Source organism: Sander vitreus, chromosome 20, assembly GCF_031162955.1.
Source record: "Sander vitreus isolate 19-12246 chromosome 20, sanVit1, whole genome shotgun sequence".
NCBI classification, from domain to species: domain Eukaryota; kingdom Metazoa; phylum Chordata; class Actinopteri; order Perciformes; family Percidae; genus Sander; species Sander vitreus.
In genome coordinates this window covers 18,557,522-18,583,478 of record NC_135874.1, presented here as the reverse complement: position 1 = coordinate 18,583,478, position 25,957 = coordinate 18,557,522, and the positions used below count along the sequence as shown (strand labels likewise).

The 25,957-nt window shown below is 42.2% G+C and overlaps 1 protein-coding gene across 4 annotated transcripts in view; it reads left to right on the top strand.

Moving 5' to 3' along the window:
* Positions 1–25,957, top strand: part of LOC144534744 (AT-rich interactive domain-containing protein 1B-like) — a 169,768-nt gene that overhangs the window by 39,319 nt on the left and 104,492 nt on the right. For 3 of the 4 annotated variants that reach the window (XM_078276738.1, XM_078276736.1, XM_078276735.1), the window contains exons 3-4: positions 5,101–5,256; positions 19,910–20,014. In XM_078276738.1, the coding sequence (XP_078132864.1) occupies positions 5,101–5,256; positions 19,910–20,014 (261 nt within the window). The remainder of the gene's footprint in view (positions 1–5,100; positions 5,257–19,909; positions 20,015–25,957) is intronic. The other variant, XM_078276737.1, reaches the window with a different exon arrangement.

Below are 25,957 nucleotides of genomic sequence, written 5' to 3'. Positions count from 1 at the left end.
TCTTTATCTGTCTCTCTCTGTCTTTATCATGTGAAACATCGCTTTATCCATCCCTTTAAGTATCTCAGTCTATAACACCCATCCTCTATCTCCCCTCTGCCTATCTCTCTATCTCTGCCTCTCTAAACATTTTCCTTTGCTACCGTCAATGGATCTCTTCACATGTCTGTATCACATTTCTGTTGCTTCTCTTTTCTGTTTTTACTCTTTGTCAGCTTATATGATTCTTTATCACTTGCAACCCTTTCTCTCTTTCTGTTTTTTATTTCAAGCTGGCACTTCTGTGGTCTGTGGTGGTGTACTAGCATGATAGCATGATAGCATGCTAATGCTGATGCAGTGCCTGTGTGTGCCTGTCAGGCCTGTCAGTGTGTATATGTGTGAGTGTGTAGGGGTCAGGGTCGGGGTGGTGGCTCTGCTTAGCTCTATGGTTGGCTGATCCCATCTGTCACTCAAAATGGGTGACCTGTGGTCCCGGTTGCCAGCCAGCCGTATCGCCACTTCGACAGAATTATGAAAATTCCTGTCCATTGCTCATTGGCCCAATTGAATTACATGCAGTGTCTTGTTCCGTGCAAGGATTTTTAACGGCTGATTTGATGGCACACACGCATGTGCACATACACACACACACACACACACACACACACACACACACACACACACACACACACACACACACACACACACACCACTGCCATGGATGAGGGTTAGCATGGCTATTTATTCCCCTCCGTTTTCAGAGCAGGGAGATATTGTCTGCCTTTGCGTATGACTCTTGTTTTGATAGATTTTTGATTGAGTTCCTCTCAGTGTTTGTGTGAGTGTTTGTGCCTTTGTATGTTAATATGCCGTCAAGGCTTTTGTTTTTATCACACTGTTTCTGCAGTTTATGGTGAATTATTTGCTTCGCAGGACGTCTATTCTGCGTCATTTCTCCCTACAGCACTTCACATCTGTTGTCATTTCATTACAAACATTTATTTGACACTGTGTGGCTGGCAAGGCACTCTGGATAAATCACACTGTTATTTTGTCTGCTTCCACACACCTGAGTAGAAGGAAATGCAGAAAATGGTCTTATTTTCTACTTCCTGCAGTTATCGTTATTGGTATAAGCAACAGCACAGCAAGTCTGTTTATCAGTAAGTATGTTTTCAGTCAAAGAAAATCAGGTTTCAGTGAGCTGGTATGTACTCAGTAGGTACAGTACATTTTTACAGTCTTCCCCAGCAATCAAACAGAAGCTGCATTTGAATGACTCTTTCTTCACTCCCAAAGCCACTGTGACAGGTTGCTACATGTTAGACCTCCAGCCTGCCGGCTGTCTCAGTTCCTATTTGACTGACTGGTGGTATTATGTTTGTCTCTTCTGCTTGCTTACCTGATTGTCTGTCTAACTGCTTGAATAACTGTCAGTATCAGTTCTTGAAAACATTGAAAAAGGACATTTTTCAAAGGTCCCCTGTAAAGGTTTTTCTATATAAAGTAGTAGCAGGCAGCTTGAAAAGGGGCCATATGTCAACAATGAGGATAAAAGTTAAACCATAGTTCAGGGTTGCATTTACAGTATCCACCTTTGGCCAATTTCCCCATGTCAAGTGTTTAAACAAGCGATCTGTAGCGTTCTGGTAAAAAAACAAGCATGCAGACACAAGTACTGTAGACATCTGCTGCTGTGGAGGAAGGAGACCTATCTATGTATGGGAAGACCAAACGCGTAGCTTTAAAAAGTCGCCAGATTGATTGCCAGTCACACAAGTCACTTACTTGCTCATAGACCTTTTTCACAGCAGACATTTTGACTTGTCATAGCAGGAATTGCACAGATGTCACAGCACTAATTACATTAACATGGGCTCTGTTCCATTTAAGGGTCCCAGTAAGACATGCTAGTTAGTCAGTCCCCGGAACTGGCAAAAACTAAATGTTATATGCTGCCATTGTTAATGTTATTAAAGACAGCTGTGCTTTTCGTGCTATGACATGGTAAAAAGTCTGCTTTGAAAAAAGTTCTATTGAAATCAGTTAAAGAAATCAATCAATCGATCAGAAAATGTTTACCCATCCAGTCAGGACACTTTGTTTTTATTTTAATTTTTTTATTTATCTCAAACAACATCAACCTACTGTAAAAAATCAAAAAACCTTATCTTGATATAAAGCAAAGAAAGACAGCAGACGTAACATTGGTGTGTTCAAGCTTTTCGTCCCAGGTATACTTTTACATATAAAATCTCAGCAGCTCAAACTGGCAATTTTAAAGACAAGAGAAACAAGTGTAGTTTATTATTTATTCATTGGCTTTCCATGCTTTATAACGAGGTTATTTATAGCACCAAGAGGAATTATTTGGAGGCACAAACCTGAAGAGCCGTTCTCTGTTGACCCCTTTTTGTGGGTTTTGTCTTTCTCTCTGCCTACATCTATCCATCTATTCCTCTGTCTATCTGTCGCTGTCTGCCCATATCTGTCTGTCTGCCTGTCATTGTGTTTGTCTGAGAAAGGAACCCACCCACGGTTGTCTGGTCTCGATCTCCATGGCGACCTAATCCTCGCCAATCCCAGAACAGTAGTGTTCCAGTTGAGACCCACTGTGTGTTACACCAGCCTGTCATCACTGATCACAGGATAGAGTTGCTTCTGTTTTATCAGGATGGCTTTGATCCACATCTAATGACGTGTGTGTGTGTGTGTGTGTGTGTGTGTGTGTGTGTGTGTGTGTGTGTGTGTGTGCGCGCGCGTGTGTGCGTGCGTGCGTGTGAGAGAGAAAGCAATTGTTTGTCTTTCTTACGTTAACAAATCCCTACATACTGTAGACAACTTGAATTAATGTGCATTTATTTGAGTACATTTGTATGAGATAGAGATATGTGTGTGTGTGTGTGTGTGTGTGTGTGTGTGTGTGTGTGTGTGTGTGTCTGTCTGTAGTAATGAATCCAGTGGTGCTGTTGGCATGAGCAAGGCCATGCTATTAACCTCTCTGCCAGCTAGACTGATCTCACCCTGTCTGTCTGTTTCATTGGCCTAATGACACTCTCACACTCTGAGCACACACACACACACACACACACACACACACACACACACACACACACACACACACACACACACACAGACCTGTCCTTTCTAATCAAATTTCCATTGAAGTGAAAAGTATTCTACATTGTCCAATCATCTATATTCAGAGAGTCAAAAAACCTCTGATAGCATAGAGCGAAGATTTCTTTTTTAACACCCACTCAAAGGAAGTTACTCTTCAAAACTATTTCAAATGTATTAATCTCCACTTGCCCTTTGCAGCCGGATCAGATTTCACGTTATTTTACACCAGCCACCAGTTTCAACAGGGCTTTTATGACTGGGTTTTCGCACTCGTAACAGTCACTGTAAAACTATATAAACTCTGGATGTGTGCTCTCTACTTTTGATCTGACAAGACCGAAGTGTAATAGTTTTGTCCCCTGTAATACCATCATTCATTTGAGATATAAATCACTCTGAGTTTGAGAGAGTTTTGCCAAGGCTGCCAAGGAAGATTTAAAAGGACGTTTCAAAGTTTAGGACTTGGGCAAAAGCTGGAGATGGACTATGAGCTTTGCACACACCCCAAATTACAGCCTGTGTGCTTGTTTATTGAGTTTGTGGCAGCACTTTTGGTCGTTGCCGAATAAAAAAGCAACATGACATGATGGGGAAAAAATATGACATGAAACGTGCTGTCAAACTGCTTCACCAGTGCTCGTAAATGTTGTTTAATAGTATTACATGTTGTTTAATAGTGTACTTGGCTTTTGTGTGTGCGCGCGTACGTGTCTGTGTGAATGAGAAAACCCCAGCCCCCATTGGAAATCCGTAGAGGAGTGAGAAGCACCTGGCGCTGTCTGTAGTCATAACAAACGACAAGGAGGGATTTAGACTACATTTGTATTGGTGCCAGCTTTTTACACACACTCCCTGTTCACATTCTCTCTCTTATAACCACCGTGTAATGCTGCATCGGCACTTGGCGTGGCTTCGCCCTCGCAAGTTAGTTTTTTAACTGCACCTCTTTGGAATGCCCTGGCTCATCCATGTGTCCCTCATTAGGGTTACGGCCTGGGACGGGCCAGCAGTAATATCCAACACACCTCATCCCATCTGTGAGCTGACCGAGACGGAGATAATGTAGACAGGAGGATGCATTTGGCAAGCCGGAGGACATAAAGTTAGAGGTTTCTGCAGTGAGAGTTCATTAGGCAGAGGACTGCTAAGAGACGGGTGTCAGCCTGGTCTGAGCTAAATTAAAAGTGTTAACTGAGGGACAATCAGATGAATTGGGAAATGGATTAAGGCCAGTTTGTGTAGGCCCACGTCGGATGTCTTTATTTTCCTCTCATTCCAAGAGAATTGTAGGTTAGAAGATTCTTCTACTTTCATGTGATTGACTATTACAGTACGTCACGCGGCACCTGCTGTGATGCCTACTAACTGCACATGACAGCTTCTTTGCGTTACTTTTAATTTAAAGTGCTCATATTATGCTTTTTAGCTTTCTCCCTTTCTTTCTTGTGTTTTATATCTTTTTTGTGCATGTAATGGGTTTACAAAGTGAAAAAGCCCAAAGTCCACCCTAAAGGGACTCACCATCTCCAACAGAAACTTCACAAAGTTCACAAACTGCTCCAAACAGCTCTATTGTAGTCCAGCCTTTACTTCCGTGACAACGTGCGTCACTTTGTATTTTATAATGCTCGCCCAGCTGCTAGCATGGCACTCCCTCATACTCTGCTTCTGACTAGCTAGCAGTGCTAACCTAGCTACTGCGCATGTGCGACTCCCAACAAAGATGGAACAGAAGTGAGATGCCTCACTCTGTAGCTAAAACAGAGAGCTCAACACACAGGGTGAAAAGAGGAGCTGCAGCAATGCGCAGCACAACAAAAAATATGATGGTTTTTGAAAATTAAACCATGTAAACCTATTCTGATATCACCTCTAAATACAATTATGAACCTGAAAATGAGCATAATATGAGCACTTTAAAGTTAAAGTTTTGCTTCAACCTCAGCCTTGACCTTAATATGTCCCCTCTAACTGTTGTGTGATTGATTGTTTCAGCAGGTGGCTCCATATGGCCAGCAGGGGATGGGTGGCTACAGCCAGCAGCAGCAGGCGGGGCAGCAGGGAAACCCTCCATACTTCAGCCCCTCTCAGCAGACCCCTCCAGGCCCGACCCAAATCCCCTACCTGCAGCCACGACCACCACCACAACAGGTACACACACTCACACGCACACACACACACACACACACACACACACACACACACACACACACACACACACACACACATGAACTCATCACACTCAGACACAGACATCCACTGTGCTGTTTCCTGTTTGGAAGAAAAATTGACCAAGCCTAAAGTCCCCTTTACAGTACATGCCATGGGGAATAAATGCAAATGATTACCATAACTCAATAAATTAATATGAATAAATATATCCGTTACACATGTGTAGATGTGCAGATGTCGCTTATCAGATGTAACATCAAGAACAAAATTTGAAATATCAGCAGGAAAGGGATTTCATCCAAATCTTTTTTTCATGGGTTGTATTTTAATATTTTAGTGGTGCTGAGATTGGAGAGATGATTTTAAGGGCTTGTGTGTGTGTGTGTGTGTGTGTGTGTGTGTGTGTGTGTGTGTTTGCGTGTGCATGCGTGCGAGATAATGTGGTGTGTTGGATGTCCAACATGCCTGGTGTATTGGTCGCATTATTCATGAGAGGTATTAGCATAAACTTTTAAATGCAATACAAGTTCACAGATTGGTCATTCAAAATGTATAAACACATATTGTACATTTTCTATGCACACAAACCCGCTTGTGCAAAACCAATCCTCAGTACAACAAAAGGCCTGTTGCACAGATTTGGATTAAGACTTGTCCTGCCAAGTTTCAGCATGATGTTCTGTAGAAGTTTTCCATTGGGAGGCTGGGTTCAAGCAGTTGTTTTTGAGTTGCGTGAAGGCTGCCCATGTGTTTCCCATCGACTCTGCAGCCAGAGGGATCTATCAGCCTGCGTGGAGTGACTCTGGCTAACAGCAGTGCCCTAGATCAGAACAGAGCAGAACAAAACTGAGCCGGAGAAAAAAAACAATACAAGACAGGAGAGATTACAACAGAAATGAACAGGAAAGGTATGATCAGACAGAACAGGGAGGGAAAGGAGAAGACAGGATGAAGCAGAACAGGAAAGATGAGTGAAGTAGGGATGCCCCGAGCCATTCTGCAAGATCAGCATCAGGGCTGATAAAGGCATGTTTTAACTCATTAATATTGGCTCTATTAGTCCATATCCAATCTTTTTTTTTTTTTTAAGAAAAAGCAAGTTTGTGATTGCAATACTGAAGAGTATATAAAAAATGTAGTGGAGCTATAACATTAAAATGCTGCTTTCACATCAATACATCAACAATTCAACACTTTAAAAGTTCTTATCTGTACTTTACCCTCAAATACTTACTTTACTTAAAGTAAAAATTGTAGGCAAAACTTGAAGTAGACCTTGCAGGAGAGGGATTTGGTATGTTTATACACATGAATGATTTGTACCTCTCCCACTACAGAGCAGAATGATCACAAAAAAGATATCCAAACTTACAGGTCATTGCTACAGGACAGATCTAGAGTTGTTCCGATACCAGTTTTGGAAATACCTCCGATAGGCTACTGCCAAAAATGCTGGTACTGGCGAGTACGCAAGTCTAAGCACGGATCCGATACTACGTAATTTAGCCCCAAAAAACAACAACTTGAAGTAGTTTATTTATGTTCTTTTTCCGCTATAAAGAAAGTTCTACTAGGTTAGTTCTCTGTATGTATTTGTTCATGTTTTACAAAGGGTTTAACCTGAGCCAAGCCATACAACAGTGATAGCAGTCATATCACATCCATGCAAGGTTACTAGTATACGGCTATTAGAAAATAATGTGTGTATATATATATATATATAACACACTAGTATCGGATCGGTACTCAGTATTGGCCACAAGTTCAGGTATCAGAATAAGTATCGAGGAAGGAAAAAATGCTATTGTAACATCCCTAGACAGAACAAGAAAGAACTGTATAAAATACATAAAAACATAGCACAGATCAGGATATTCACAGAAAAATGTGCTATGCAGAACCTTTCCCTCTACAAGTATTTTTATTTTCTAGAATTTAAAGGCATGCAATGAACAGCACAGGGCAACATGGACAGCGCTATTATTTATTTTTCAAAGCGTCCTTTTTTTGTCCTAGACACCGTATTGCGGCATTAGCAGTTCACAAATGTGAATAGACCTATTTAGCATATGCACTAGTTGATGCCATTTGGCAGTGGTGTAATTGTATCTGTCTAGGTAGTTATACTGTGATTTACTGAGATTTAGTTAAACCTTCCTTTAGACAGCCTTGAATATTGAGCACACCAAGACAAATAGCCAAGCAAAAAGCCATTGTGAACACAAAAGCCAGTTGTCAAAAAAAGAAGTCGTTAGTCTCAGCATAGTAATTTTCATACTGAGTGAACATTTCAGCCAGCATGTCTTTTGTCTTGCAGTGAAAAAAGCACTTACTCTTGTTTCCTCACACAGACGCGCACCCTACTGAACAAACATTATTCACTCTAACTAGGAAAGGCTGAGATCCATGGCCAGGTTGACATTTTGTGACAGTAATGGCGTGTTTTCATCATCGCTGATGATGTGGCGGCAATTGACCCTCGCTGACATTTACACACCAGGTAGTTCTGCCCAAGCACTCTGATTGGCCAAGCCCTGTTTCACCTGTGCTGATAGGTCCCATATTGGTTGCTATGCCAACTGCTAGGGTGACCATGGAGCTGGTTTCCCTTTGTTTTTCATTGTTAAGCTTGCACGCCACTTTGGGAAAATGTTTCAATCGGCACACAGGGTTGTTACCACTGCATAAAAGCCACAATACCTCCAGCAGCCACTGCATCAATGTTGCTTCCCGCTGTCTTTACCTTTAATCAAGAAACCATTCCTATGTGTTAAAGCTATATAGAATGTAATGTCCCGGCAACACAGCAGGCAATGTGCCGACGCCTCCTGATATCCGTCTACTCGCCATCAAACTGTAGACCAATTAAATCCACTCTTTCTCCTGACTAATAAGCTCCCAGCTCCCATACTTTTACATTTACATTACATTTATACATTTTGGCTTGGTGTGGGAAGTGAGCTTTCACAAGAAACCCAGCTATTAATGGACAAGTACAGTTAAAGGACTATCGTTCCAACTAGCAGTCCAATCCATCTGAAACTTAACAGGGTACATATACAGACTGTGAACGTGTAAATGGAAATGTATTATTGTAATAGGCTAGATTCCTTGAAACAGAGGCGGGTTTTTGTCATTTACATCAGTGTATTTTTCACTCAGCTACACCAATTCCATCTTTTGTAACAAATGCAAAATCCAGGTCCAGGCACTCAATTTATTTCAGCAGTTTATGTTCAGGTAATTACTGAAAATACACAGTATTGATCATTAAAAAACATGACATTTTACACATAACAAAAAGAAAGCCTCTGCAGTGGCATTAAGACAAAGTTAATTGTCCATTGATTGAGTGAGAGAGGAATTTACAGAGGGAAAAAAAACAGAAAATACCAGATACATTTAAATAACAAAGAAACTAGGTCCCTGTCTTTGATTTTGGATCCAAAAGTAAACATGTTTGAAAATGTAACTTAAACAGTGCAGTTGGCCAAGATTACAGATAGAATATTTGGTGTGCTTTCAGCTCAGTGCTGTATTACTTTCATTTTTCTGTTCTGAGAGAGTGTGCGTCTTTCTATCAGTTTTTGTATAAGTGTGTCTGTGTGTGTCTGTGTACACTAATCAGCCGAGTGTGCTGCAGCAATTCTGAGCTGTGAAAAGGTCAAACAGTGACCTTTGTCTATGATTCTGGCTGAAATGAGACATGATGTGAGCCGCACGGAACGGATTACACACACATACACACAATTGCAAGCGCACGCCAGATTAGGATGTCATTGTGGTTTTGACCCTTGTTTTCTGACCCTGCATTACTCTGAGAGATCCAAGCTGAAAAGTTCTTTATTTTGTTCTTCCGGCGCTCTCTGCAGTTCCTTTCCCCCCACTCCACTCCCATTAACCCTAGTCAGAGGACATCCTCCAGTTGATGGAACCATTCCAGCTTCCTTTGACACCAAATTTTCTCTGCAACCGACCGCTGTTTGCTGTTTTTTGTAACAAATCGAAGTGAAAATGCCGTCTTTCTTTTCTTATTTGAGTCTATTGCACCGCTGTGACCTCATCTGATAGCGAGGAGCAGAGCAGGCTAAAAAGACATTTTTAAGACATCAAGACTGATACAAAAAAATACAAAATATATAACATTGCATCAGGGAAGAAGAAGTAGATTTTGAAGAAAAATAAATGTGGGTGGTTTGCTGGTGGTTTAATTGAGTGCTGTGGGTGTTTGAGAACGACAGATATTTAAAAAAGATTATGATTGTCAGTGGTAGGTCTCAGAAACACTATCATAAGAAGAAGCCTTTGAAAGGGCGTTTTGACCTCATGCATTACTGGGTTTCTTATTTGTATACTAACATGTCACTTTCCACAACATGCCGTTGAATCAAGGCAATAGAAAATTATTTCTGCATTGTGAAAGAAATATTTAAAAGCCCCTTTTCTGGAAGTACAGTATATTTTAACAGACCCTATAAATACCATGACCCTAATGTTTCTGGTCCGATTTGTTGGATTCAGTTACAGCGTAAGACAAATCACTTAAAAGGAGAAAATTGGTCCCCTTTCTTCCTCTTCAACAGATGAAGTGCATGATTATGCATTGTTACTGTCTAATACTTTCTACTTCATAAAAACGGAAATGAGCTGTAATTTCAAGAATTTGGAGATTATTTTTATGGCATGTTTATTGGGTAGTATACACTGGAAAGTGACAGGATAGACTGAGGGGGTAGAGAGAAAGGAGGTGAAATGCAACATTGGCCCGCTGCCAGACTTAAACTCATAATGTTGAGAGAACATGGTACTGGCTTTGATCAGCTATTCCATGGAGCACCCACTATTTCATTTTTTGCCAAGAAACGGTGTTAGATTTATGTTTTGAGAGTAATTACATGCAACAGAATATAGCCTTGCCTTGTTTTTGTATAATATAAACCGTACGGTGAATATGCCACTGAGTGGTATTTGGGTGTATAGTAGAGTTGTTGGGATTTGACTGCTGGTCTTTGAAGAAGGAAGTCATTCCCTGTGACATTTACTCCCCGTAGTAAAAACCCTCCTATCCACTCTCCTCTGTGAAACTGATCCCACTGGTCGTTTCCTCTGTTGGTCTTAACTATTTCCTCTTCCTGTCTGAGAGTAGGCTCTGGGGAGCGGTGCTATGGCATAGAAGAGCTCTCAGCTGATTGGAGGAGACAAGCTCACTTTACAGGGACCTACATTGAAGGAAACTGATTAATTGGTTTAGATAAGTGATGCTCATGAGCACAATATCACATGTCCACCATGTGGTGTAAACAAAAAAACTAGGGTGGAAGCTCCTGGGCTGGCAGTCCAAGCTTTCAATACTATTTTACTTTTATTTTAAAAAGACAATAACTACTGCATTTCTGCCCTCCACTGACGTACTGTGCACTGTTATATGACAGAATGAAAGGTTCAGACCACTGGAACGTTGTCAAATTTAGCTATGAAACCCGAGCATATTGTTGCTGTCCTGTTTTCTCCATTCTCCAAAACGGCAGACGAAAAACAGTCCTGTTTTCATCTATGTGACAATGTATTTTTTTTTAGATATTCCAATGGGTTTTTAAATGGGTTTGTAAGAAGTCCATACATTTAATCCTTCAATTCAGTTGAAAAATTCTAAATCACCAAATTTGGACATGCATGGTTTTCACTGAACAGCAATGATGTACAGTGCATATTGTGTATATTATACGCCGCCTGCATGCTTGTACATCAAGCGTTTAATCAAATGCTCCAGAAATGTTACTTAATGGGCCTTGTGGTAAGATTGTTTTGTAAACTCCTGTTGCCAAAGTCATTCTGTATTCTAATTGCTAATATGTAAAAAAACATGTTTTACTTTGAGTAAATAAATATAGGGTGCTCATATACTGGCACATCACCTGGCTTCTTTACCTTTCTCTGCTTCCAGAGTGTCATTTCCCATTTCCTGTCTGTCACCCCTCCGCCCCCAACCGGCTGCAGCAGGCCCTTTCCTCCACCCTCTGCCACCCCCGCTTTTAATCACACCAGGTTAATTAAAAGGCCGTCGAGCCTTTCTGCGGCCTGCCCCCCTGGCTTTATTACCCCCCCCCGCCCCCGCTGTATACAGTGACTGCCCCTCAATGCACACACACACACACACACACACACACACACACACACACACACACACACACACATGCACACACACACATACACACACACCCAAAGTTCAATGTCATTAATTGGTCACCATTTGAATATTAAGTGAAGAACTCTGTTAATTAACAGGATAATAAAGTGCTGCTGGCTGGAAGGCGGTAGACAGTAAGAGGGAGGGAGCAAGGGATGGAGGGAGGACAGGCTGCGGAAATGGAGGGCATATGGCGAGAGAGAGGAGGAGGTAGAGAGAGAGAGCGTGAGGCTGGTCGCGGGGTGATAAGAGGGAGAGAGAGACGTCCATGGGTAAAGGTCTGGCAGTTGTAATTTGCGGAGAGCCGCGTTAATTGTCATAACCTTTTAAATGGCAGAGTTTATCGGAGTCCTCTAAATGTCCCTGCGTATCGCCACGGCAACCCTGGGCCTGCCACACTCCGATTGGCTGCCGCTGACGAGCACTTAAGCTTGATGAGTTTTCAGGCAAAAACTAAATGATAAAATTGAAGGAAAAAATATATATATATATATGCTGTATATGTCAGCTAGGTTTTGTGTGTGTGTGTGTGTGTGTGTGTGTGTGTGTGTGTGTGTGTGTGTGTGTGTGTGTGTGTGTGTGTGTGATAGTATGTGTGCATGTGTTTGAGACAATGTTTTTAATTTAGTGTTTTTTTTTTTTACCTCCACATTGACTGACACTCGCTAATTGCTCGACTAGAATGCGCCACTTTTTTTTTTTATTCTTCTTTTTTCCATTTTTTGATTTATGTTTGTTTTTGTACAGCCGAGCTATAATTCAAATGCAAATGAACAAGAACGGGAGAGGTGTTTTTGGAACGGTTAGGACAATCATAATGGCTCAGAAAAAAGGGGGCCGGTAGTTAGCGGCACAGCACCCTAGGGGCCTCATTTAGCTGCCATTTGTTAGGAAATGACGGTACATTTGTTCCTGGATACAGACTTCACAGACAGAGAGAAAGAGAAAAGACCAAAAACATGTCACAGTCAAAGTCGAGCTCGCCAACACACCGCTAATGTTCCTCCGTGCTTTTGCAAAAGTCATGTGGGTGTACACCAGTTTGGGTGGATGTCCTCTTTAAATGTGAGCCAAAGCAATTGAAGTGAATGGGCAGATGGGGGTGGTGGTGACGGGGACTTGCGAAAAGTGTGTGAAGTGAAGATGGTACAAAGACTGCCTCTTATTTGATTAGTCTGTGTAGAGGAATGAAAATAAAGCCCTGGCAACGGCATCTGCAGCTAACACTGTCAGCTACATCTGACATCATCCATAAGAGATGGCCTGCCTGTGTGTTTGTCTGTGTATGCACATTACTTTCTGTGTCTGCATGTGTGTTTCTGTTTATGTGGGCAAGAGTGAATGCTTGCTTGTGGCTGTGTGTGTGTGTGTGTGTGTGTGTGTGTGTACAGGCTGTGTGAGCGTGTCCGTGTATGTGTGTCCTGTGTTGGAGCTCTGGTCCTCTCTTGTAGTGTCTTTGTGCTAAAGGTCAGGGGGATTGCTGAGATATAATCCAATCTGAAGGACACAGCACTAGAACAGGCCCTGCTACAAATGGACCCATTAAGGCTACATACACACACACACACACACACACACACACACACACACAATCTCTCTCACATAGCTCACAGGTGAATAGGTATACACACAAAGGCATCTTTGCATACACATATGCACATACAGCAACTGTTTCCATTCTAATGTCACCTTTCCTGTGATGATAATAATAGACTGTGCCCTGGAATAAATGCCCATCATTTACACGCCGTCTAACCAACACACTTATAAAAGGCAGTTGCAGGAGACCGAAGTAGGTCTGCCCTATAATATATTTACAGAATATCTGACATCATCAGAATATAACTGCAATGTTTTCCAAATATTCTGGAATGGATCAAAAGATGTAAGTGTCAAGAAAACATGAAAGACAAGCACATCATAACCAAATGTTGATTTGTCACATTTTTCAGAACACGGCGTAGCTCGCTTTCACTGTTGATTGTTGTTTTAGTTATGGTTTAGTCAGTCTGATTGGTGTGAGCATGTGTGTGGATCTACAAGTCTGAACCAATGCGTGTGTGAACGTGGGGTGTTGAATATGGATGTGTGCCCTCAATCAGTTAAAATGCTGCCTTTAACAATAATTACCGGTAGAGAGCAGGGCATACACACATAAAGACATTAATATACAGCAGGAAACACACTTCCTCACTTCTTACCTCTTCCTGACCCTACCATCACACTTTCTTTTCCTAGTGACTGACCTAGTATATCTGAGTGGGTGTATGTAAGAAAGAGTGTGCTTCTCAGGGACTTGCCCAATGGACACCAGAGACTCCCTGTCCTTGAGGTAATGTGGCAGGTGGTGCCAAATGCAGTGAGGTTCATGTTGTGTTTGTGCGTGTGTGTGTGTGTGTGTGTGTGTGTGTGTGTGTGTGTGTGTGTGTGTGTGTGTGGTTAGGCAGTGTGTTTAGGGGAGGGGGATTATGGGCCTCTCTCCTAAAGACATGCAATTAAGCTTAATTTTTAATGAATATTAATGGCATTAGCGTGAGATTGTGTGGAGATGTGCATCTGCCAAAGTGCAGCGGAAAAAGGGGGATGACTAATTCATTTGGTAGTCATGAGAAGAACGGCTGGAGACAGGGAGGGAGAGAGGGATGGAGAAATTGAGGTGGGATGGGAAGGTAAAGGGGGATGAAGGGGGTGATAGGAAAAGAGAGAGTGATGGATAAGAAGAAATAGATGGGGATGGAGTGTGAGGGATGTGAGAGGTGTGGAGAAAGGAAGAGATTAATGAAGAGAGGGGATGGACAGAGGAAGAAGAGAGAGATTGAAGTGGAGTGATGCAGAGTGAAGGAGCAGTTAATACTGAGAGGAGAGAATGGATGTTAAGGGAAGGTAGGAGCAAAACAATTAAAATGTGATGTAAATAGGACAAAAGTTTGGAAAAGCACAGGCAACACCAAAAACAACAGAGGATGTGAGTAAGAGATGCTGAGAAATGTATTTGACCCCTATGATAAAGCGAGAGCCAATGTGTTACAACAACACTGACATCTGCACATAAAGTTTCTAAAAGAAAGATAGCCCAGAGTAGACAAAGGCGGTGGATTAAAAAGGATTAAAAAGCATGCATGTTAAAATGTTCAAAAAATAAAGCTGAAATATATTGTCAAGTAACTCGCATCTTTTTCTCACTGTTTAAAAAAAAAAAAGGAGATTGAGACAGATGTCAGCCAAAATCAGCTTAACGTTATGGCTGTGAATTTAGCTCCTGCTGCTTTCTGTTGTGTCAAGTGGTGGCATCAAATGTGCTTGCTTGCTGTCATGACAGTTTTATTGCCTGTTTTCCGAAGCAATCAAACTCATACAAGCAAAGCGAAACAACATTTCACCTTCCTCCCTGCTTGAATATAGAGGTAAAAAGTGTGCAGTGCAACCAACCAAAAAGGCTCAGTACAACATTTTTAAATTAGGTGTGATCCAAAAAAGAAAGGATATGTCAAATTGGTTGTATGTCATAGTTGGAAATACTGTTTGGGGCAGCATTGGGGCCTAGATTTCAGGTCCCCTATCATGCTCATTTTTAAGTTCATATTTGTGTTCTAGTGGAACATGTTTACATGCTTAAATGTTCAGAAAACAAAACACATTCACCATCAGTTTCCTCATACTGTCTGTCTGAATATACCTGTATTCACCCTCTGTCTGAAACGCTCCGTTTAAGTGCCTGCCCCCCTTCTGAAAAAGTCCAGTCTTGTCTGATTGGTCAGTGTTTCCGGGTCTTTCACATCTGCTTTCTCGGCGTCTCTGCACCACCATTGCAGCCGGGAAATGACTGTAACGGCACTGTAGCGGCACTTTCTACCTTATAATAGTGATGTTGTGATGGCTCGTTTAAAGACACAGTGTCTGAATACAGGCTGCGTGCGTTTCTCTGTGGATTGAGCGTTCTGATACTTTTACACTATTTATATAGCACCTTGAGCTGCTTTATAATAAAAGAAAAGACATCTAACTTTTTACAATATGGGACCTAAATAGCTAAAATGCTAGTTCTATGAGGTGTTGTTCCATAGCACAACTTGACCTCTGAACTCTTTCGTTTCTCTTCAACAAAGTCATACTGACACAGTTCAAAAAATTAAACTACAAACCTTAGTCAGTGCAAGTCTCATATTCCAAACAATCGTCAGCACACAACATCAACAAGTTTCTGCTTTCCGAACATTTCACATCTACCGACTGACTCCCGTTCCTTAGTGGCTGGGATTAACACGGTGCTGCAATATTGATTTGCGTCCGCATAAAGCCTCTTCGGCTCTATATATTACACCACATTCAGCAGTCATCTATTCAATCAAATCTAATATTACACTGCCTCTCCACACAGCTGTCTAATAGCATTTAACTCACAGTTTGATTCCTGCATTCCCACATGTACTTCAAACGCTTGCGTTCAATATCCTTCATTCGTTTCTACTATGCCAAGAAGTCTTTTCAAAAGCACGGAATGAATGAGCGTGTCTCTGTGTGTGCGCGTGTATGTATGTGTGTGTGAAGACAGGATTAGCTGTGGCCTAAGGCTTAAGGTATGGAGTGGAGTGTATTTTAGAAGCTTCTAAATTAGCTGGGAAATGGGATTTTGAGACAATGGACTGGAAAAAACTCAAATGAAAGGATGCTCTCGCAGCACTCCTTCATTTGCCTCTGATGTTCTCTTGCGCTTGCTTTTTCTAGTCTTTTTTCCTCTCTCTCTCTCTCTCCCTCTCCTTTCCTACCTTCTCCTTTTCCCTTTCCCTATCTCATTTGCATCTCACCTTCTGTATTTCTCTGTCAGCATCTGCCCTCCCTCCTCCCAGTCTCTGTTTCTATCTCTCTCACCCTCTGTCCATATTACAGTTGACAGTGGTGATGTAAGAATGTGAGTGCAAACAGTAGTATGAGGCTAACCTAATTTTGACCCATATGAAATGGGTATCCCCTCAAGTATGCGCACACACACACACACACACACACACACACACACACACACACACACACACACACACACACACGCATACATACATACTCTTCCATGCCTGAGTAAATATTGGACTTGGGTCTGCAGCCACTCTTCTGTTCCCATTTCAACTGTCAGTCCATCAATGTGTGCATTTTTATCTGTGAACTAAAGTGTGTGTGTGTGTGTGTGTGTGTGTGTGTGTGTGTGTGTGTGTGTGTGTGTGTGTGTGTGTGTGTGTGTGTGTGTGTGTGTGTGATGAACACACTTGTCCATCTATCAGAAAGCCACCACACATCTCCTGGCCTCTCTTTCTTGTTCTCCTGCTGCCCCTCTTCCCTCCTTCCCCGGGCCGTTATTTACCTGTGGAGGTGTTATTTGGGTCTAAGACAGTATCTGCCTCAAACGAAGCACTTCCGACCATGTAATAAAAGCCTGACGTTTGGCCTGCGTCCAGGCTCCCATTGATAAATACAGAGGGGCTGTGCGGACAAACACAGGGCTTGTGCAGGGCCCTGACAGGGAAACTAGCATGGTTTTGTTTTTAAAATAGCACTCCTGTTGTTAAGTGTCTCTGCTCCCACCCACTTCTGGCATGATATGTGATCCAGTGATTGAACCACATCTGGGTGAACAGGGTTTCCCTCTGGCTTTAGGGAGCTGTTTTTCGGTTTTAGGATTGGAATAAGGGGGCTATTGCGGCAAGATTATTGCTTGAAGTTCCATTTATTTGGCTGACTATTTTCACTGTATTTATTCAGAAAATCTAATGGAAATCATAATGTCTTTTACAAGAGACCTGAAAATAAGTCACATAAGTGCAACATTGCAACAAGACAATTCAGTCCCACAAGTCGCACAAGTGTCATCACGCACAGTGACACACTAGTTACTACAATCACAAATATTGTTTAGAATATCAGCAGGTAGAAATGAGGAATTATTTTTTGTACTTGTTTCACATCTTATACATTCTTGCTTTTTTCACTTACTATGAACACTCAACCTTGAATTTAATTAAATCAATGAAAAAATAAATCACCTGATTTACACATTTTTTATAACATGCATCTGTTAATAATGATCATATTGATTCATCATTAAACCTGTCATTATGGGTTTCTTTTTTGCCAAAATCCAGAGGGACACTCCCATAATGACAATTTTCCTGTAATTTTTAATGTTGCTGATATGCCATTAATCTCCATCTATTAGCTGAGAAAACAAAAATAATTAAAATGGTTTATCCTAAGTTAGTTGAGGGCTCAGTGAATAAAAATGATCCTTATTGAAACATACAGACAGATACCGTTGGAACATATATAGGGACCTTACATTGAACAACAAAACTGCAGGACCAGATTTAGGAGAACTGCAGAAGGGAGATAGTAAATCAGTGGGTGAAGCATGACATTACCGATGCAAGAGTTAGGAGTTCACTTCATGACAAGAATGTATTTTAAGTAAGTGTCCACCACAGCCTACATGGATAAAATAATTGACATTTCAGGAATCATTAGGGTATTTAACATTTTCTATATTTTAAAAATTAGTCCTTCAGTGATTTAATTGGCTAATAATTGAAATGTGGAAATGTGATTTGAAGGGGCTACTCTAGGGCATTTAAGGTCATTAAATTACTTTTTATAATGGATGAATGAATACATTATCTTTTTGTCTGTGTGGACATCTGCTACTGCAGCATACAAATGTAATGTATGGAGTGTATAAAACTGTATATCAGATTTCATAAAGAATGCACAAAAGTACCGAATTGGTACCGTATCACTTACCCTGGAAGCAAAAATTACGAACCATTTAATGCTCTAATAATAGATCCATTTCACATGATACATCTCTTGCTGTGAAGGATAATCTTCAGCTATAAAATTATATCACCTAGCTGACAGGAATATTGCCCACCTACTACAGTATAATCACACAACAGATAAGAAATCAAACTGTGGGTAAAAATGGAATTTAAAAGTAAAAACCTGAACGCACCGTGTGTGTGTGTTTGTGTGTGTGTGTGTGTGCGTGCGTGTGTGCGCGTGTGTGTGTGTGTGCGTGTGTGTGTGCGCGTGTGTGTGTGCGTGTGTGTGTGTGCGCGTGTGTGCGTGTGCGCATGTGGGTGGGTGGGTGTGCGTGCAGTATATTATAAATGTGTGGCTGTGTGTGTACGTATGTTGTGTCTGGTTGTGTGTTGAAGCACTCACGTGTGATCTCTCGCCGCGTCTCGCCGATCAGTTATCACTAATCCTTCCACACAGAGCTCTTTAACAAGTTGCCATTGTGCTGCCGACGCTTAACATGATGGAAGAACGACCTCCGCGGTGAATGAAAAGAAGAGGGAGAGGGAAGGAGGGAGAGATACAGAGGGAGGGAGAGGGAGAGGGCAACACCTCCGACAATGGGGAGAAAATTGGTTTACACTAGATAGGCTTGTGATTACAGAGGAAAAGAAAATGACTTAGATTGAACAATAGGACTGAGAGTGTGTGTGTGTGTGTGTGTGTGTGTGTGTGTGTGTGTGTGTGTGTGTGTGTGTGTGTGTGTGTGTGTGTGTGTGTGTGTGTGTGTGTGTGTGTGTGTGTGTGTGCACGCGTAAGTTTTTTTATTTTTCATTCGAGGATTAGTGGGTGGTTAGGCTGGGATTTGTTTAAAATGAATTGGTGTGCATGGTGTGCTCATGTGTGAGTGTTTGGATGTCTTTTCAGTCTGAATGTACTTTATCTGTGTGTGTGTGTGTGTGTGTGTGTGTGTGTGTGTGTGTGTGTGTGTGTGTGTGTGTGTGTGTGTGTGTGTGTGTGTGTGTGTCCTCTTTGTGTTGTGACTTGATCTAACTGGGAATCAGAGTCTTAATTACAGGCCTTACAGTCCAACTCATTCTCTCAATCTCTGTCACACACATTTAGATAATGTTCATCATAACTGAAGTGTTGTTGACATAACTAGTGTTTAGCAGGAGAAGTAATGGTTCAACTCCAAGGATACCGCACCTTTGAGTCAATGTCACTACCAATATATGGGAGAAACAAGAATCTACTAAAATATTGACTTTTTTGTGTTTTTTTTTTTCATGCAAATATACATATATGTACTTATTTTAAAAGCAAGAATCCTTCAAATTTCTATATCAAAGATAAATATGACCTGGAGTCAGTTAGTTAGTTATTATATAAGTTAGTTAACTTATCTTATCTTAACATGATGATAGACAGAGGACACTGTAATGACAATGTTTTGAAACTACTCAAGCACTTTTTACTGCATTATATGCTGTAATTTTTCCCTCATAACTGCCAAAACACATGATATACCGTTTTTGTAATATCCTAATTTAGAATCCCCTTCAGAGCTCAAAAATATTGGCAATATACTGTCAAATAAATCCTTTTAATGTATCAATCCTAGATGTAAATGACTCTCTGTGTTTCTCTCTCTGTTGTTATTTCTAGGAGGCCCAGCATGAGACGTACGGCACCAGGGGTCCTGTCCCAGGGAACTCTGGGAAAGCCAACAATGAGGATGGCGTCTCCCAGGACCGCCCGTCCAGTCTGCCGGTTAGTGACTGACAGTTCTGTCGACCCATTAAGTATCACCGAATTTGACACATACAGAATTACACATTAGGGAAAGTATTCTGTGTGTGTGTGAGAGAGAGAGACCCACCATCAAGCCTCAAAGAAACATTTGTTTCTTTGTCGCCCTCCACTTCCTGTATTTTCCAGCTTACTGTCTTTCTCTGACATTCAGTTGTAAGCTTTTCTGTCCAATCAGATGCTTTTGCTCAGCCTGTGACACGCCTCTTTGTCTCATGTACCATGGGAGACATGGATTTGACTGCCCATTTCAGAGCTTATGTCTGTGTTTTGACTGGCGTCCATTCCGAAGGCAAAAAGGCCACATGCGTCAGCGTGTGGTCTAAGCATCATGCACTCACTCACACATACACCCACATGCACAGAAAAGCATATGCACGGACACAGGCATTCTTGCTAATGCACGCAGTCACACATGCAAAACCACACGCATTTGTCATTTGGGCAGACTAAAAATCGTTAAGCAGGTTGACTGGAGGAGTAATTGAGAAGGAATGGTGAGGCAAGGCTGATCCATGAGGGGTGAGAGATGTGGGCTGCTCCAGTTTTTTGGCTAAACTAATCGGTTTTTACTCTCTATAATTTCTCCCCTCACAGCTCTTCAGCACTTTCAAGAAGAGAATAAATAGACATTTGCAAATGGTCGCAAATATTGGCACTGCTTGAGGTGTGTGCCGTTTAATTTACCAGATACTTTGGAACTGCCTCAGGAGTGGAGGAATAAACTGCAAGGAAGCCTAAATTAAGTGTCAAACTCAAATGAAGCCATACTATTTTCCATAGACTTTTAAAGTCTTGTGTTCATTGGTCGTGTAACAAACACTGACTCTGCTTTGATTCAAATCAGCGGCAGTCTGTTTTCCAAGTGATTCCTACTAGGGGTGTAACTCACACATTTCATCACAATACAATATTATATTTATTCTTCAACAATACAATATTTACTGATATCACAAAGTCGGCACTGATACGATTTCGATTCAATTCAATTCACGGGCCTGCGACCGATACATAAGCCCATTTAACACAACTTATACTTGTTATACATATTAACAAAAAGCTACTAAAATATGATTTGACAATTTCATTACTAAGCTCTTCCAGACATTTCAATTAAAAACCAACCACTCTTTTTGATAAAAAGAATGAATACAAAGTGTGAATTTCAAAATATAAGGCACATCTTAAAGATGACGATACGTATCAATATTTTTACTTCGGTATCGATAATATCGCATAGTTGATGTTGAATCGATATTTCGATCCAGACCGATGTATCGTTACACCTCTAATTCCTACTGCTCTTTACCTTGCGCACACACAGTCGCACACTTTCTATCTCTTTCTTGGTTTTTCCTCCATAACATACTAGTAGTATGTCATCTGCTTTATCTTGGCATTTCTTTCTTTCATTTTCAATCTCCCACACGTTGTATCCCCACTTCCCTTTTCCTCTCTGTCTGTCCCTCTAAAGTAGCATCATGAAAGCTTTTTTTTCCCACCCTCGTGCTATGATGAGAAATGGCCTTGATGTATCAGTGTGTGAATCCGGAGCAAGAGAGTAAGGCGAGGCGAGGACGATCTATTTGAACCACCACCGATATCACCCCATATTCCCTCACCACTTTAATCCTGGCGTTTTACCCCTTGGGTTCTCCGTGTGTTTTCACATCCCAGCCGTAGCGCATGGCTCGTCGAGATCCTAATCAGCGGCAAGTTTTGATGAGAGAGAGACACAGAGAGGGAGAGATGGATAGATAGAAGAGGAGAGAGAGAGAGAGAAGCAGAGAGAGAGAAGCAGAGAGAAATTGCTCGGCGTTTGCTAGGCTCTTCCAGCAAGCTGTCATTCTGCTTTTTCTCCCCCTCTCTCTTTCTCACTCTCTCGCCAGCGTTTGATGTCAGATCTAAAGCTGCTGTCATCTTTTTTTTTTTGCTTCCTCTCTGTCAGGAGGGAGGAAGCGTGGGTCGGCAAAGTGTCATGTTGTTGTTTTGGGACGAGTCTGCTGTGTGATGTGGCGGGATTTTTGAAGGGAGACCAAAGGAAAAAAGTGCTTTAGTAACTTATCACAAATGCAAGTCACAGTGCCCCATGGGTCTTTTAAAATGAAATGTATTGGAGATACAGCATGCCTTTTATTCCATATCATTGTACAGTATCTGTGTCGTTAACGCTGGTGTTAATAAAAAAAACAATTGCCTCGCCTCTTGGTGTCAGCATTTACTTTAATGTTTCCCAGCAGCTCTTTCAGTGTATCGTTTTAAACTGACCTGGCATTCACCACCTGATTTTCAATATAGGGTTAACATTACCACCAGAGTATTCCTCTTACAGTATCTTTTAGCCTCTTCAGACTTGCTTTGGTCTAGCTGAGCCTGTTCCTCCAGTCCCACACAATAGTGAAGTCAGGAGCCAGAGCAAAGATCATCTATTAAGAAGATGAACCACTCAATAGTGAAACTTGAGAAAAGTTGCCAGTTGCCCCCATATATTTTCTCCCCCTTGTAGTACACAGTTGTAGTTGCACATCACACAGGAAGGTAAATGTAAGCTAAAGGTGAAACCAACACCAACCAAAAGCCAAGACATTTCATCTGTTCATTTGTCCCAGGAGATACATCAGATGTCACTGTTTGGATTACACGTAAAGTTGAAAGAATGTTGCTTCTCTCTGTTGCATCCTGCCTTTTTTTAAAATCACTCTGATTTCCTTGTGACAGACATGGCAATAATGGGTCAATAAAAAAGAAGGGCAATAGCATGCCTCAGAGTTCATTAGTTTGAATAAGATGGGTCCCAGCGCCGGAAGTGGGCCCGAGCCTGGAGCTCTGCAGCAGGACGCGATTGCAATTAAAGGTGACATATCATGTTGGTTTTAGAGCTGGACTACACGATTGGCTCAGGATGCCATGTTGACTGCTTCCTTGTTGTTTCCTGCGGTGTGTGTCAGAGACGTTTGTGGTTCATAAAAATAGTGGAGGAGTGAGAGCTCTGTCTGTCTCCTCTCTGTAGCACCCTCAGCCATTTGCATCTTGCATTGCCTAACATCGCTAAGCAGAGCTGGTTCTTCCAGTGCTACAGTGAGGTGAGGAGCCAGGGCTTTCATACCCAATGACCCCCCTCACATCCCCCCTTCCAAACCCCACCTCCACCCCTGTTCCAGTCACTACATGTTCCCTGCTCTCCGGCGCTCCCCTGACAGCCTGCCAAGCTGCCGCACAGCCTCCCATCCTCTGGGACATGGGAGAGGATGGCCAGCCATGTGGAAAGACAGAGAGAGAGCGGTGGGGGGGTAGAGAGAGCAAGAGAGAGAGAGAGAGTGCAGGATGAGAATGAGTAAGAGAGAGAAAGGGCGTGAAGCGGTGAAGTGAAACGTGGTTATCTTTTTGTCACTTGTTCAGGGTGAGGGATGTTGAATTCAGGCTATGGGGTTCTGGCAGCGACATGTTATTCACACTAGCACACACACAAGCAGACACACATGGAGAAAATATTTTTGTATGTCTTTCAGTGCTCATTTGTCTCTCCTTGACTTATTTTCCATTCGACAAAAGGGAAAATTCAGAAACGCTATCTCTCCCTCGCTGTCTTTTCCCTCTCACTCCTGTCCACCTTGCCCTCCTCTGTTATTCCAAGTGTTAGGTCATGAATGATTGACAGGGCACAGCTGGAGAGTCCTGCTCCCCTCCCCTATCTCTCTTACTACAGCCACACTCACACTGTCCTCTGCGAGGCGTTTTCACACACTGAGTGTGTGTGCTCTATCAGAGCATGTCAGTCAGGCTGCCTATACAGTATGTGCTCTCACTCTCCCCACTGCTGTGTTTTATTTTAGAGTCCCCATGCAAGCAGACAGGCCAGCAGGCAGCGCAGAGTAATGTCATCCAGCAGGGTAAGATTCAGCCTCCACATTAGTGCACACAGGGGGGAGGAGAGGAGAAAAGGAGGCATAGCGAGACAAGCAAAAGCAAAGAAATGCAAGGGAGATAAACAGGGAAGAAACTGAGTGATGGGGGAGAGAGGGAAGGCGGTAAAGTACGAGGGAGGAAAAACACGAAGGGACTCGTGGGAAGAAAAATATGTCTCTTATATTGGTTTGGACATGGTTTAAAATATACAAAAAATACATACTGTAGATGCAAACCATTCAGCATATATTTTAAGAGACCATTAGAACACTGACAAAATGCATTAGCCGTCATACAAAGTAAGTTTTCCATGTAGGAATATAATTACCTTTTGTATGTATACTTCAAATTTATATTTTGCAGCATGTGGAGAGAAAAACGGAGGGTAGGTGGGGGAGAGAGGGAGGCAGGGAGACTCGGAGACAAGATGTTCCCTGGACCCTGCTGCCTATTCTTAGAACAGACAGCAGCACTGAAGGCCACAGCAGCTCCCTGCCAATGCTATGAACACATTGCGGCTCTGAGAATAGGACAGCTAGTCTGAAGCCAGTTTCACACTCTGAGGTGCTTCTGGTCACGCCAGTCTTAAACCTGTAGACCTTTTGGCTCAAATATGAGTGAGAGTGATTGATTCATTGTCCCATCAGTGTTGGTAGACCCTATGTGCTCCACAGGATTCCATAATTTACCCAGACCCAGATATCATGACACAGCGAGTCAGAGGACCCTGGCTTCATCTAAAATGCAGACGGGCTATTTTTCCGCTTGTATGCCAGCCTGTTTTCATTTGCTCCTCATGAATCATTTAGCGTGCACACACAGTTTCATGTACACTCATAGTTTTTTGATCCTCAAGAGCCGGGAACACGTGTTTTTGCTGGGGCCATACCATTTGTTCCCCAACGGCTTGAAAACACTGACACACAGGAAGTGGAATTGATCTTCGGTTAAAACGTCTCTGGGTCTTTCATCTGTATACATTTTCAGCATTGTTTCTAACCTAGAGAATTCACCTGGGATCATATCTGAAACCATATTCGTAGCCACTGTTGTTTTAATTATGCAGTTGCTCAATATTTGTAGGTTGTTTTCAATATTTTAGCAGCTTAAATGTCTGCAAAGCCTTGAGAGGAATAAGCCTTGGGATTCAGTTAGACTACAGGTCTACAGATCCAGTTTGAAATGATGACTACCTGAAAAGAGGCCAGCCATTAGTTGGAAGATCCAAGTTTGAACCGCCATGTCGCATCTGCACTGCTGAAGTGTCTACTTAGCAGGACACTGAATCAGTACCAGCACTCCTCTGCAACTGACACTGCACTCTCATCCCCTGTGGAGGAGGGACACACCAAAAGAGAATTCCTATGGGAATCAATAAAGTAATTTTTGCCTGAAGGCTTTTAGTTGTATGTTATGGCAAAATGTGATGGCTACACACTGTTCTACCGACTGGGAGCTATTCTGGCCAGTGTAGGCTGTTAAAGCAAACTGGTAACACAAGGTTAAGCAGCAGTGGTACGGAGGGGGGAGAGAAGCTCTGCAGCTGTGGAGGAGGCCATGTTTATACCCATCTACCCCTGACAGGCTGGCTGAAGCCCAGCACAGCAGAGTGAAGAAACCGCATGTCTGCACACACACTCTGTCCGTGCACTACTCTTACACACTTACCTACCCCTATGCTTACACATGCGTACACCCCCAGTGTGTGACAGGCTTTATGATTTGAGAGTGAGGGGGAAATGGAGAGGGATGAACTTGGTTAAGAAAACACCAGTCCGGTTCCACTGGCGCCTCTCCACCAGCCTCTCCTACAGATGAGAAGAGACAGAGGGGGGAGATAAGAGAGGGGAGGAGGAGGAGGAGAGGGAGCGATGACTGACCCTAGAAGGAGAGAAATGTTTCCTCTCTGCATCTTTTTTTTTTAGCCTTTGCCCAACAGTTCTCCTTCTCTGGCTGGTGGCTGTTGTCAAAGCTCGTTTCTACTAACAGGTTAGGAAG